Source organism: Ambystoma mexicanum, chromosome 12 (genome assembly GCF_040938575.1).
Source record: "Ambystoma mexicanum isolate Mex_15411 chromosome 12, UKY_AmexF1_1, whole genome shotgun sequence".
Taxonomy (NCBI): domain Eukaryota; kingdom Metazoa; phylum Chordata; class Amphibia; order Caudata; family Ambystomatidae; genus Ambystoma; species Ambystoma mexicanum.
In genome coordinates, this window is record NC_090936.1 from 105,182,000 (window position 1) to 105,198,189 (window position 16,190).

The window sequence follows — 16,190 nt, forward strand, 5'->3', positions numbered from 1 at the left end:
CACAAAAGTGCTAATGGAGCACCCCCACCCTCCTGAGTGCAATTTCCTCATTAAGCACCGAGACCCCCCTCTGTGTCACTGAGCATACCAGATGTGGCCTTTACAGGAAGTCACAGCCTTGTTCTCTACCTACTCAACCCCATTTCTGTCCTGCATCCGTCTATCTCTTAAAGAGAGGTACCGCTGGGGCAGAAGATGTGTGCTGCATGGGTGATTTCATTAAGCACCTAGGAGAGATTTCAGGATACTATACGGCAGGATTCCATGATGCATTTCGCTTCGATGTATCAATAAAATCAATCCAAATGTATCAATGCAGTAATATTTCTAAATGGGACGCCTAATCTAGGCAATAGGCAATGATGTTGATTGGCTCCCACACACATTTGAGATTAACATGGTTTCTTTTGAGAAATGGAGATTTATTCTCAGTCATAAAAAGGATGCTTGGACGGGAATATTGAACCAAAAATCAAAGTATATAGTCCATTCTAAAAGACAAGTCATCTTTGACTTATTGATTAGGTAATTTCTTCTCTTAAGCCGCGCTCTATCACTTGCATTACGTGGATTTTGATGAACAGTGACACTAGACAGCAGGAGCCAATAAGAATGATGATGATGATGATAATAATAACAATATATTTAATGTGTGCCCTAAGACCTAAGGGTGTGTGGCGAGTTACAAGAATTAAAATAAACAAATACATAACATGAGTATCTTCTATAGTAATTCTTACGGGGATCTTCCCACTTCTGAGCACTGTAATGATAGCTGTTATTAGTGCAGTATTTGATGCAATTCACAGTAGTAGGTCGCACGTTTATAACTGAGGGGCATGAATAAATACATGAATTATTTAAAGTAATTTGATACTATTTACAGTCCTTCCAAACTTAAGAAACCTAAAAGACAAATACAAAATAAATAGGTAAGAGAGACCAATGGCCAATATTTTGGTTTCTAGATATTTCTGAAAACACGTTCAATAGCCTTACTTCATAGCGGCAGCGCGTAAAGCACTTCTCCGGGAACAGTAATGATTGACAACATGGACAGCACCGACATCGTTTTAGTTTTGACTGATTGCTAGCACAGGTGTTAATGGCCAGCTTTTGAACGGCACTCTCTCTATGAAGGAATCTTCCCACTTCCTGCCCCAGCTTCACAATACATGGCCAGCGTGAATGCCTGTCAAATTTCAATGTAATTCCTACACAATGGCCCAGACTATTGGCGTAGGTCAATGTAATGGTTGTTCCATTTGTCATGAACATTGACCATAGTTATTTCATATTCATTACTAATCATGGTTACAAAATATTATTTTTGCTAGAAAAAATGCGAAAGCATGTTCAGGAGGCTGTAATGCACATTCCCTTACTGTGTTTTTAACATATCTGGCTTCACGAAACCTGTGTATTTGTTCACTGCGGGTCCACACTCCCCCCCCCCCCACCACCACCACACCAATAAGCCCCTCGAACCACACACCCCGCGTTCCCTCCCCTTCTGGTGCCTTTCTTTGCTGCCTTTAGATCACAGAACTCTGAAGCAACCTGTTGTTACAAAACACCAACTATATACAAACGAATATTTAGGTTCAAGACATTAGGTTCAACTCACACGGCCTTGTACTTACTGTGGTAGCACAATGGATGTCTTTCCACACGGAGGTTTCCCTGGAGAGGTCAGAGTCTTCAAACAGGTTATCTAGAATAACTTCCCCAATCATGTCATGTCTAGAAAATCTGTCAAAATCATAAACACTGAAATGTAGCTTCCGGTTGCTGAGGTGGTCATAGGCTACAGGAAACTGAAAGGTCTCCTCAAAGACAGGATTCAGGGTCTTCCGGTGAACCCGAGTCTGGAACTTCTTCTTCCGGTCCGGAAGAAGATAGATCTTCACGTACGGATCCGAGGTTCCTGTGAAGTCCTTTGCTGGCAATTCTAAGGCCTTTATAATTTTAACAAGGAGGAGTTCGTTTTCGTAATCGTACTGGAGGGTAAAGTTTAGCTTCCCACAGGTTTTGACATTTTCGTTCTTGTTGTCATCGGAATCGACAGACTTTTGCTTGTAGAGTTCTGGCTTTATTCTCCCAATGCTGGTCGTGGTCTCCCCCCGCTGTAGCATGTCGGCGCCCATGGAGAAATCCACACTCGACACTTGCATCTGCCTCGGCAGGTGCCTCCGAAATGAATTGTGTCTGAAAAAGGGAATGTACACTGTTACAATTGGTGACACCGTTTGTTAGTTGCAAAGTCTAAACTTATCTAGCACCACTTAGAAGCTTCTTTGTCAAAACATACAGAAAGTCCATTCCACATTTTACAAGTCTTAAAATGTTGCTACTAGGACTTGCATATTTGGCGTTTGCTCTGCATCTTCACCCCTCACCCCTCATGATTGCAAGTAGCAAAGCAAAGAGGGGCAGAAGCCACAGGCAGAGGTTCACCCGTAACAAGGTTGCCAGGTCTCATTGTACTTACACATTGCCCTGTAAATGAGCTTGTGTGCTTGTGTGCTTGTCCAGCCCTGTTGCATCACTAACCAACAAACTCCCTCCCTATCCCAGCGACAATATGTTTGAGCTGAAAAGGGTAGGGTTGCACCTCTGAAGTCCATTTTAAGGGCAAAAGATATCCACTAGAAATGGTTGGCATAGCAACCGGCATTGCCATGAAATCACCGAATTGCTGAAGTTTCTTGTTCAAAATATCTCCACTGTACTGCCCAACGAGGAGTTCCCTAACACTATTTGCTCAAGTAGGGTGCTAGGCTTTCCGTTTCCCAACCACGCAGTGATTTGCAGGGTTGCCATATTGGGTTATACCCGCCTGCACAATTGGGCTACTGAAACCCCATTTGTGGGGGACATTATGGGTTGTGGTTTTTTGTGCTATTTTGTGCTACTTTCGATGGCAGATCTGTTTTTCTAGTCCTCCTGAGGCTGCTTTGTTACACATGTTTTTCTGACTTGAATCCTTGATTTCTCTAGCCCCACCCACCCCACCCCCACTATCCCAACCACCCACCCCTATACCCGCCCCAACTTTTTCAACCCACACCCCTACAACCCCTGCTCACCTACTCTTTCTACCCCACTTACTCTGTCTATTCCAGCCCACCTCCACTCTATGTATCCTGAGCCACCCACCCCACCCCAATCTCTCTACCCCAATCTCTCTACCCCCTCCCACCGCCACAACTATCTCTACGGCAACCAAAAGCTCCATCACTCTCAGCCTCACTCTCTCTACCCCCACGCCCACTCTCTCTACCCACACCCACCTGCTCTACCTCGACTCTTTCTACCCCCAACTAACCGCAATATCCCCAGTCTCTACGCCCCCCTGCCCGCTCTACCCCACTCTCTAGCCTCACCTGCTTACCCTACCCCCTCTCTCTACTTCCACCGCCCTCCTTACCCCCTCTCTCTCTACCCCCACCTGCCCACCCAACACCTCACCCTCTACCCCCACCCACACACCCTACCCCCTCTCTACCCCCACTCACCCACCCCACCCCTTCTCTATACTGCCACATGCCTGATGTACCCCGTCTCTCTCTCTATCCCCACTTGCCTACCCAAAACCCTCTCGCACTAGCCCCACCTGCCTGCCCTACCCCCTCTATCTCTACAACTGACCATACACGCTTTCTCTACCCTCACTAACCCACCGTACACCCTCTCTCCTTCTTCTCTCACCCACCTGCCCAACCCCTCTTTCTCTCTACCCCCACCCACTCTCTGTAACCCCACGTGCCTGCCCTACCCTCCTCTCTCTGCCCTTATCCTACAGACCGCAATAACCCCTCTTTCTACCCCCACCTGCCTGCCCTACTCCTTCTCTCTCTAGCCCCACCCACTGGCCCTAGCCTGCTCTCTCTCTACCACCCACCTAGCCATCCTACCCCCTCTCTCTTTAGCCCCACCAACCTGCCCTACCCCCAATCTCCTTCTACCCTCCCCCACCCGCCCATCCCCTCTTTCTACTACCAACCACACACCCTACCCCCTCTCTCTCTCTACCCCACCTGCCATACGCACACTCTATCCCCACCTGCACGCCCTACCCCCTCTCAACCACCACTGCCTGTCCAACCCACTCTATATAGCCCACTTGCATACCCTACCACCTCTCCCTCTACCCCACTTGCCAGGCCAACCCCCTCTCTACCCACCTGCCCACCCTACACACTCTCGCTAAAACACCCAGCCACCTTATCACCACTCGCTCTTCCCCAACCCACCCCACCACCTCTCTCTATCTAGCTCCACGCACCCACATTCACTCTCTATACCCCCACCCGCACTAGCCCAACTCTTTCTACCCTCACCTGCCTACCCTACTCCGACTCTCTCTATCCTTCAGCCGCACTACCCCACTCTCTCTACCCCCACTGGCCATTCTCCCCCCTCTCTCTAGCCCCACCCTTCTACCCTATCGCCACTCTCTCTACCCCCACCTGCCTGCCCTACCCCCTCTCTTGCTGTCCTCACCCGCCTGCCCTACCCCCTCTGTCTCTCTCCCCCACCTGTCTGCCCTTTCCCCCTCTTTCTATCCCCACCCACCTGCCCTACCTTCCCTCTCTCTCCACCCCACATGCCCGCCTTGCCCCCTCTACCTATCCCCACTGCCCACCCTTTCCCCTACTGTTTTTTTGTTAATTATCATTTCCTTTCCGAATAAACACAGGCTCTGTTGAAAGTCATTGGGACTCATAAATTTGTCGTTCCGGGAACTACGGTACCAGTAAGCTTGCCGGTACCGTAGTTCCCGGACCGGCAAACTACGAGTTGTGCTCTCGGGTGCCTTTCTGCCCGCCAGGTCTGTTCTGGTGGGCAGAGCGCCACCCGCAAGCACAGCATGCCGGATGCACCAGCACCGTTTATATGGCGCTCAAATGGGAATGGGGGAGCATTCCATTCAGGCGCCCACGAATGGGCAATTAACGGGTCCAGCAGGGCTGTAATGACCCGGTAATTCACGGGCGCCAGAAATGTTTGGAAGTTTGGCAGCAGCCTGCCGGTTTTACTGCCAAACTGCTAATGAGGCCCATTGTTTTCGATGCAGATAATTTTTTTGATCTTTTAAAGCTATATAATAGGCGCCCTTTTGCACATTAGCATCCATAAAGACACACATTCGATCCCTCATACGTATAACCCTATGAAACCTGTCTGTATTCACCTAATGAGAGTCCTCTCTTTTACCCATTCCTGGAGCTTACAATGTTATGCTATGTGGCATATGCTTGACAATGATCAACAAACAAACCACCACACGAAAGAGTAGGTTTCACAAAAGATTTATTAGGGCCCATGTACAAATTAGGGCCAAAATGATAAACTGGAATGTTCTGAATGAAACCAGTTGTTTGGATGGTCCATCTTCATTGTGTGTGTAATCAAACAAAACTCTCCGATTATAGTGTCCCTCTGGATAATACCTATGTGTGCAAACAGAAAGATTTCCATTTCTCATTCATTCTGGGTCTGAGTCTCTCCCAGCAGATTAACCAAATACATTTAGAAGCTTGGGTATAAAGGATGCATCACCCTTTTACTTAATTCATCATGGTACATTCCAGTACAGCCTCAGGTTTAAATAACCTTGCCCTCTTGTTCCTGCTTTTGAGGATGAGGAGCCTCATCACAGATCTCTGCTTCGGCCCGGAGCCGGTTGTCAGGTACTTTAGATCATGTCACATTGAAGCCGAACTTCAATCAAGTCCTGGAGCCAAAGTAAAGGTCGTGCCAGCCCTAGGATTTGATCTGGTTTCTAACTAGCCCGTCCCCACCACTCTCTCAGGGCACTGGTTCTCTGGCCCGTCAGCCATCTGTTGTGTGTCGTCAGCACGCGCTGCAGGTTCAGCTATGTTGACATTTGCCGTGGCAACTTGGGTAGAGCAGCGCGCCTCGGAACTTCGTCACCTGACTTTCCTCGCATAAAGCAGCCTCTACACGTTGACGTGTTCCCTTTCCATCACATGAGGCTCCCAAAATGTCCAACTTGTTTGTCAAGTAGGCGTTCCACATAGGGCATGCTGCTTCACAATGAGTTTACCAGGTTTTGTGAGTTGCGCTTCTTGTTGCTGCTGGTTCCTGTTTTCTTTGTCTTGTGCCTTGTTCTTTTCCCCGGATTCCTTATTCTTAGGACTAACATCCTGGTTTTCGACCTTGGACTGTTTTCTCTGGATTTTCTTCTCTTAGTGGATTATGAGTTGGATGACCTGAGTTTGGTACTTTTCTTTTTTCTAGGTACCTGTGCTCTTTTTCTGTTGGGGATTTGGGGAGCCTCATTTCTTGGATTCTGGAGCCCGCTCTGCAACCACCAATTCTGGATACCCTTAGGATCTTTTGCAATCCTCTCAAGGAGCTGTGTTTGTTTGTTTTCTTTCAGCCTCCTGGTTCCTTCGTGACAGCCCCCCCTCAAACCTTTCACTGGGCCTTGTGTCAGTTGTCCATTTTGTTGTTTCGCACGGGGGGGGGCGGGGGTTCTGACCGATGGAATCCTATTGTTCTATGGTATTCTTCTCATGTTTCAAAGGAACGATCCTCAGGTAAGATAACAATTGTACCATGTTTGGGTGTCACCGCTTGGCTTGTTTCAGCTGCATCTCTTCCTTTTCACTGAATCCCTTGGTTATTGAGTGTTTTTTCTTGCATAACTCAGATTATGGCTTTGCTGGGGCACTGGGGGTGGGGGGGGTGGCAAGGGCAGTAACGTGGCCATGCCCGACCCTCCCCCCCAACCCCCCACCGGGCTGTTTAAGCCATTCGCACCTTAGGGATTCTTTTTCCCCTCTGGGGATCCCGCAATCTCTGGAAAAAAATGAAAAAAGAGCAAGTACCCTTTCCGTTCTATGGCAGTGGCCGAGATCAGAAGGAGGGCGGGGACCGGAGCTCAAAGCTCCGGTCTCACAGGTAAATTGGAGGGGTGGAAGAGGGGAAGGGGTTTAGTTGGTTTTGGGGGTGGGGAGGAGTTGGGGAAGAGGCTCCCTGTTGCCTCCCCACATAAAAAGAAAATGGCACACCCGGGCAAGGCCTTCGGGTGGCTGGAACGTCAGACAGAGAATGTATAATCTTGTTTGCTATTCTAGCCATCTGTTTGGCAAATGGCCCTTCCCCGGTTGAGAATGGGGTATTCAGGGAACGTTTACTGTCTTTGTGGTTCCGTTTGGAAGGAAGCGATAACACCATCTAACTGTCCTCTGTGATATCTCAGAATGGGCTTTTCCTCCACATTTTCTAAACAACCCCCTTCACCCCAGAGCCCAGAAGCCTGCAGTTAGCAGCTACAACTGCTGCTCACTCCCTGGTGGAGTTGTAGTTCAGCTGAAGAATGTTCCTGCATTTGGATAACTACTGTGCCCAACCTTTGACCAATCTGAGCAGACATTTTGAAATCAACATCTCCCTCATTGATCCTTGCACTTCCAGTGAATGTGCCGTCCAGTAAATCTCTGTTCAGAGGCTTCCTATCATCTGATGTCCACAACAAATGGCTGCACAGACAGACCAGGTTTTGTTTGGCTCTATTAAGGCCTGGTAGTTCCTAGGATCACACACTCTGCCCTGTTATTCCCTCTATCAATTTTCCCACCATTACAGAGCTGCCAATTAAGTCATTACCTAAATCCGTCTGATTATTGTTATGGAATTCCACAAATGCCTGTACCGACTGCCCTTTGTACACTATATTGTTTGGTCACCTAGCACCCTGCGGTTTTGATACACTGCACTGTTTGGTCACCTAGCACCCTGCGGTTTTGATACACTGCACTGTTTGGTCACCTAGGACCCCGTGATGCTTCTACACCTTCCACATTACTCTTTTCCTGCCATTATCCTGCCACTATTGTCCATCTTCCTGTCTGCACTTTGCCTCTCTCTCTCTCCCATGGACTCCGCCCAACCCCTTTCTTCCTTCAACTCCCCCTGCTCTCACCCCTCTATCTCCCCATCCCATTCTTCACTCACCTCTCAAACAAAGCTCCACTCTCACCCATCTCATGTACTCCAACCTTTTTTACCCTACCTGCTTCCCTTCATCAGATCTCCAAACGCTTTAGACTGTGGCTCCCTCACCTTTAACCTTTATGGCTAGGGCTGATGGGAATTGTTGTCCAAAGCATCTGGAGAGACAGAGGTTGCAGACGCCTAATCTACACCATCAACCACCTCCTCTTCCTCTGATGCCCCTATTGTCTACCTGGGTCTCTCGAATGATCAATCCCTCTGCAACAAATCTGCATTTCTCATTAATCATTTCAATTCCCATCATCCCAAACTATCAGTGATGAAAATCACTAAAACCTGGATTCCTTCTAATGAACCGGCCATCTTTGCTGTTCTCCTTCCCCTTGGCTCCCTAAAAAAGGCGATGGTGTTGGACTCATGATCAGCAAGAACTTCTCCTCTATAATTTTATTCCCTCCTACTTTGAGCATATCTTGGTCCTACTCTTCGCTCCCAAAATTCTTACTACCCCCTCATTTACCTCCTATTGGGCACCCTTAAACTCTTCTCCAATTTTGACCTTTTACTCGAAACGCTCCCAACGGATGACCTAGCCATCATAAATGGGTGACCTCAACCTTTCCAATATAAACAAGGCAAAACATTTCCAAGTTGACTCCATTCTCTCTTAAAACTCACTAGTCAACCTACATAATCTTTTAATCCACACTCAATGCAACTCTCTGAATCTCGTATTCCTCTGTTCCACCATGGTCTCTTCTTCTCCCACAACTGACCCTTCCTCCTCTTCCAATTTTTTCATTCACCTCAACTTCGCTATTCCTACACCACTCTCACACACCTCCATCATATAATCACCAAACATAAATTCAAACCTGACTTTATGTCCTCTACCTTTTCCTTGCCAACATCATATACAGAGAAATCTCTACTCTCAAATTACTCGGTTGAGCTTGCCTCTACAAAATTCAACTCTGCACTGTCTAATCCTTTGAGTGATGCGCATTCTCCCCCTTCCACTTCCGTCCTCATCCATGGACCTCCCATTGCGTTGCAGCTTACACTGCTAATGCAGAGACTGAACCACTGCTCTTCCTACTGCCTACGAGGACTCTCCACTGACTAGGAGCACAGCTCTCAACAGAGCCAACTCCTCCACTACACTAGTCTTATTTACTTTCTTTGCACACCCTCTCAAAATATCTATGACCCACCATGCCATGCTTTCCCTCAAGAATCTCCCAATTTTCACATCTCTCTCTGCCAAAGACTCTGCCTCCAATATCTTCACTAAAATCAATAGAAAACAGGACATCTTGTTCACCCTTCTATCTCTTCCACTCCCTCACTCTACCCTTCTCCTAGCATCCCCTTGGTCTCCTCTATTTCTTAATTTTCCCTCAGCTCCCCCACTGAACATCAGTCACTCTGCCAACCTAGCCTGGCTGGAGCTGACCTGTTTTTGCACAAATTTCTAATGAAATCTGCACCCATCACATCTGCACCCCACTCCTCAGGCTTATGCAACATATTTCTCTCCAATGTGATCTCCCAAGCCTGTTTCAAAACAGCCACAGTCGTACCTTCCATAAAGAAACATTTGACCAGCCTGTTTGTCTCCTTTCCTGCCACTCTAAAATCCACAAGAGGGTTGTTTTCAATTGAATAGTCAAGTATCTCCTATAGCTGTGACCTCTACTTCTCCATCCCATGGGACTACAGCACCTGCTTTAGGACATCCCTTCCTGTTGGTGCTCATCAAGGATGAGTATTCCTCTTCACCCTGTACACTTCCTCCCTCTACATACCCATTTTCTCCTTTGCCTTTAACTATCACCTCTTCACTGACGATACTCAGATATTCTTCTCCTTCCCCCTTCACCCTTGAAAACACTGAACACATAAACAACAGCGTAACCACCATACATCATTGAATGGCTCTATTCTGCCTCATGCTAAACTCTTCAAAGCAGGAAGTCATCTTTCTTCCTACCTCTAACACCAACCCCATTTTTCTCTCTCCCATGTCTTGCCCCACTTTTACTATGTCTTTCCCCATTTGCTACCGGTGTAGTTACGGGGGTCATAATTGTAGTAGGGACTCGGTGGTGCCAAAGGGCCAGTAGGATAGATCAGGTCTACTCGCTAATCTTAGAAACAAGATTGACACCCGGTCCCTCGCTTGGCTGATTTCCTTCCTCCTGGACCGTCCCTCTCAGGTCCAACTAGGATCCTTTCTCTCTGCAACCTCTCTCTCCACATGTGGTGTTCCCCAGGTCTCCAACCTCTCACCCTGGCTTTTCAACCTCTACTTGGCCCCTTTTGCCCACCTCATCTCTACCTTCTCTAACTTTCAGTGTTATGCGGATGACACACAGATCTCCTTCAGGCTCACCTTAGCCTCCTCTCCTCTCTCGCTCATTCCTGACTGTCTATCCACGATTCAGGAGCAGTGCACCTCCAACAATGTCTGCCACAATTTCAGTAAGACTGAGATCCTTCTCATAGGGACCCCTGATTTCCCTCTTTCACTATGGCCACCATCTCCCTGCACTTTCTTTTGAGGCAAAAAAACTTGGTGTCATCTTCGACTCCACTCTATCTTTCTCTCCTCACATAACAGACCTCACTAAGAAGTCCCACTACCACTGCACTTCCTCAGGGGTATCCTTCCCTTTCTCACTTTCCCCCAGAAGCTCACTGTCTCTAGAGCTCTCCCTCTGGAATGGCCTCCCTGCCCCCCCCCCCACCCCCTCAAACTTGAGCAGGACCACCTCACGTTCCGGAAGCAGCTCAAGACCTTCCTTTTCGCTTCTGCTTTCTCTCTCTCCATCCCTTGCTGACTAACCTGTCTGCAGCGCAGACTGGTTGCCTGACTACCTTCTGAACACTATGGGCACCAGGCTCCACCACGACCTGTAGCACCTGTACAGCATCTTGGCCTACCGCGCACTTGGGGGCTGTATCGGTAACCCTTCAGTCCCCTGCATCTTGTAATTACCCAGAGCCGACTCCCCTGGCTGCACTTACTCAGAGCAATGCTGCCCTGATTGGACTTCCCCTTCCCTCCCCCTGGCACGCCTCCTCTCCCTCACCCCCTGCACTTGCATGATCTGAATGAAACAAGGCCTGGTAAAATCATTGTTTTTGTCCTCCCTTTGTCTCCCTACCTTGTCTTGTCATGCCTAGAAACACTTGTGTACAGGCCCGTTATAAATGACTCATCATATCATATCATTAGAGGCTGGAGTCTGGTATGAAGTGCGATGTAAAATATGAATTTATACAATCAGCCTGAAGACACTAATTAGAATAGCCCGAGTGAATCGGACTATAAAAAGTAGCATATAGGGAAATAAAGGACACATTTCCCAATGGCGGTTCTTATCTGTGGTACAGCCAAGTGGCCTCTGTGCTCTAGTTGTCTCCCAGAAGGCTAACCGGAACTGGAAGGCATCAGATGGCTCATGGATCTCGGTCCCGCTCCAATGAACCATCCCCTCTTAAAGCATGGTTGAGAGCGAAGACGTACAATGCCAAACAAGAAGATCTCAGGCCTGTTAGAGTAAGTCAACTCCTCTCCTCTCAACATGTGGATTATTCTCTCATGAGAACACCCTGACCATACACGAAGACACCTCCATCCTGCCTGTGCCGATTTATGCTAGAATTCCCAACAAGAACACACTCACATTAGCCACACTAACAAAGTCAGCAGGGGCAATGCAAGAAAACAAGACCATGCTGCTATATCGAAACATGCTAGAATCCCATGCCAAAACACACTCCTGCTTAGTACCCAAAATGTTCCTTCAAATAGTCCATGCCATCTATGGACCACGGTGTCCAATTACACGCACCCTATATACGATTCATCTGCTGCCATTACAGAGATCTTTTACCACCACCTGAATTCCACGCAGATCCAGACTCCTTTTGAAGGAATAGAGGGAATGATAGATGCTGAGCAGCAACAGATTACAAACTGTCCCATCCTCTTGCTAATCTGCCAATAACTCAGACACACACAGCCTGTGTGCCCAAATAAGAGAATGCACCCAGAGAAGTACCACTATCCCCATCCTTATACCTCATTGTCATCAAACCGGGTATCTTCTAACCTGAAACTGGTGACCCTCACCGCACACATTAAATTGGTCATTGTACTATCATTATTGCTATGAGTGAAATGACAGGCCAGATGAAGGTAATGTTTATTCAAGTCGCATACATAAGCCCTTCACCAGCGCACCCTTCCTTCATCTTCCATTCTTATAACTGTCCTTTCCATGGACCCTCCCGTGTCATATAGAACTTGGTAATGCCAAGTTCTAAATAATAATATATGCCCTTTTAACCCTTTATTTACAATTAAGCAGACTAACATTCTAAACTTAAACTAAGATTTCCATAATCATCTCTGGAAAACTGCATGCACAGAGGCTAGCCCAAAAGGCATGCTTTTGTACTGTTAAGCCCCTATAGGAGTTATATATGACGCAATATGTCTTGACTCTGGGTGTGAGTCTATATAATGACAGGCTGAAGACAAATCAATGGTTGAAAACCATCTCACTTTCCCCATAGTAGACAGCATACTATTTATATTCAAAGACATTATCTGTTTACTCATATTGCTTGTTGACATCTCATAAATGAACACACGTATCTTGCCATCTAATTTCTGTGTAACTACTGTAGGTGGCAACCATTCACGCGACTCAATTGCCTCAATTATTCCTTCTCTACAGAGCCTATTCAGTTCTTGCTCTAACTCCTCTTTTACACTGAAAAGAACCCGTCTACCTTTGTGTACTGTACACACCATCTCCTACTTCAATTTTACCATGTTTCAAAAACTTTCTGATCTTCCAATTGTGTGTCCGTGAACACTTCTGGGAACTTCCTTTCTAACTCCTCTCTATAATCGCCTCCCTTAGAAACCACTTGCATGTGATATTCCTGCCCAGGCCCGAGTTCCATTTGCAAGCACAATTGGCGCCTCCACCTCAGCAGATTGTCCCCTTTCTCCATAACATATTTTTTTTGTCAAATTACTCAGTTACCTAAATACATTTCACACCAAACATAACCCAAAATGTGAATAGGTATTCCCTCATACGAGGAGGGATCAACGTAATTTTCACTCAACTCTTCATGCTCCTTAAATATGCTGGATTTATTTACTTTTTGGGATGCCAATGTATATGGTGAGCCAGAGACTACCAATATCTGCACATATGCTCCATTCACAGTGACTTCTGCTAGTGGTGCCCGGTAAGGTACTTCTTCCTTCCTTCTCCTTCACTGTTGGCATCCAGATATGTACTACCACCTTTGAATAATCCTTTTGATCATCCATATTTACAGCATTCACTCAAGCTCTCAGTCCAGGTTCCCCCTTTCCTGAGTCATATGATTGACATGTTTTAGCAAAATGTCCTGTCCTGTTGCATGTCCTGGATGCTCCTTTTACTGCTGGATAATACAGGTCTGACACCATGTGACTGACAATTCCACACTGGAAACAAGCACCCATGAAGCTTGTTCCACTGACAATCTTTCTCGAGAACCTGAAAACTCTTTCTTCCTAGTCACTGCTGTTATTGTTCCATCCCCTTCAGGTTGTTGTACAGCTTTGACTTCTTTCTCTGTACATTTGTCTTTTGTTTCTTTCATCTCCACATATTTGGTACATTTCGTGCTTATTTTTAGTGCCTCCCCCAACGTAGGATCCTTAGCTTGCGACAATTTCTCTTGTATATTGGAACCTGACATGAGCAGTACCATTTGGTCCCTAGTATATTCCTCTTCTATACCAGCGAAATGACATGAAGCAGTCAATGTTCTCAGACCCATCACATAGGCATCCACACTCTACATTGGAATCTGTTTACAAGAGATAAACTTGTACCGTTCCAGTTTTAGGGGGTATAGTGAATATATTCGCCTGTGCGCCACTCTATATCATATAATAATATGTTGAGATATATGTATTTGATTTGATAAGATCCTTGCAGCAACCGACTAACTGTGGCTGATATTCTCTGTTAGTCAACCTGAGGATAAGAAATGGTCATGGTAGTCAGTTAGTGCGGTAGTTGCGCTAGGAAGCAAGTAAACGGATTATGGTAGTTGTTCAGGTTTAGTTAGGTGTCTAAGTTAGGCAATTGGTGCTTGTAGCCAACATAGACCTGTTGGTAGCACGTGCATACGTTTCACTCTTCATCGGGCTGTAATCTGTTTTAGTTCATGTCATAACAATTGAAGTATTCCCAGTTTTCTGAGTCATAATACAGGTTTGTTGCATAATTATAGCATTGCAAGTATGCATTTGGACATTGATTCAAGCATCATAGTAGCTACATAACAGAAATTGCTTTTTGACTGAGGAAACTTTACACAATGGACACTTATCAGGGTAGACCTCAGCACCCTAAAGTTTGTTGAAAGGCTAATGTTTGTTGCATGAATTGCGCAACAACGAAGAAAACGTGGTTCCTCCACTCGGTTTTGTAAACTAATAATGAAAATATAGTTACACTTTTTCATTCATGCGCCAATTTTGACAAAGAAAAAACTCGACTCAGTTGGAATATGGTGATTAAGTATTAGTTTGAGGGGTGCCCTTTGTGATGACACGTGTTTCAACGGACTGTGCCGTCTTTCTCAAATCAGGGCTAATTCATGATACAAATTCAAATCCAAATAAAAAAAATTAGAAATCAATACCATTAGGTAACAAAAAATCAGTTTTTAGTTAATGTTTGAGTTTATTCATCAAATGTTTTTAAGTTTGCAAACTCATATGTAAGAGACAAATGAACTCATGAAAGTTTTCTTTGTTTTTTCCACCCCCCCGCTTCTTTTTTCATTTGTCCCTGTTTTCATTTCACATTGATGCAGATGTTTTTCTATCTGTTATAATGCTTAATGGCTCACTGTCTATCCGAATCAATGCTACCCATTCCCCCTCCCCTACTGCCTGTGCAACATTTGACACAATTTTCTTTGCATTTTACTGTATAAGAATTGAGAATGGCACTGCCTACCTTTTGATTTGGATTTGAATTTGTATCATGAATTAGCCCTGATTTGAGAAAGACGGCGCAGTCCGTTGAAACACGTGTCATCACAAAGGGCACCCCTCAAACTAATACACAGCCTTAATCACCATATTCCAACTGAATGGAGTTTTTTCTTTGTCAAAATTGGAGCATGAATGAAAAAGTGTAACTATATTTTCATTATTAGTTACATAGTCACTTGTCAAACAGATTAACCTGTGAAACAGAAGTACAGCCATACTGTATATACTGAATGTGTATGTATTTCAGACAGAAATGAACATTGTATAAACAATTTGCAGACATGATGCAATGCCTTGACAAAGCCAGATGAAGGGTGAAACATAAGCATGTGCTACCAACAGGTCTATGGTTGGCGAACAACATCTATTACCTAACTTAGAAACCTAAATAAACCTGAACAACTACCATAACCCTTTTACTTGCTTCCTACTGCAACTACTGTACTGACCACCATTACCATTTCTTGTACCGTTCCATTAGAATGTTCATCCTGTGGCTGTACCATTCTGCCAATTTCCGTAGGGCCAGGTTGTACATTAGTCCCCTTAAAGGAACATCTCCCTCACCTTCCACTCCCGAAATGGGTCAGGAATGTGCTTGATAACTTTTACTGCCTCTTTGTCCAAGCAGTTCATTAATGTAGCATGTGCACGTTCGAGAATTTGTCACCACCGGTGGCTAGCAAATAAAACTTGAACACGTGCTTCCACTGCTCCCACTGAGTTATGGGCTTACCTGGAGTTTCTAGGAACTTGGCTGGAGGCATTATTCCCGGACTCGCCATCCTATATTCCTTGTCTGCCAACCCCTTCTTTCTACGACTAGAAAATTTGCTTTTAGCCCCCCTTAGAAGTTGTCTTGTATCTGGCTTGACTACAACATCCACCTGGACAGTCTCGTGGAGATGGCTGTGCTTTCCCTATACACAGCACGTGTCCACTTGGGAATCACTTAAAAACCGGTGGCGGCCTTGCACACACACAAATCCACCCGAGTATTCTCATGGAACTGGTTGTGCGTCCTCACGCAGGACACACTCGCAACACGTACTGTGCCTTGCCTCCTCCTCCCTCCGGCACAATCGTGGGTCCCAGGCCAACAATGACCTGC

General features: G+C 46.0%; 1 protein-coding gene across 2 annotated transcripts in view; it reads right to left on the minus strand.

Annotated features, from left to right (window-relative positions):
* The window catches only part of SYT10 (synaptotagmin 10), a 583,991-nt gene that overhangs the window by 425,402 nt on the left and 142,399 nt on the right, over nt 1-16,190 (minus strand). For both annotated transcript variants that reach the window (XR_011281745.1, XM_069628104.1), the window contains exon 3: nt 1,644-2,208. Coding sequence is in view for 1 of the 2 variants with exons in the window: in XM_069628104.1 (XP_069484205.1) it covers nt 1,644-2,208 (565 nt within the window). In the remaining variant the exon portion in view is untranslated. The remainder of the gene's footprint in view (nt 1-1,643; nt 2,209-16,190) is intronic.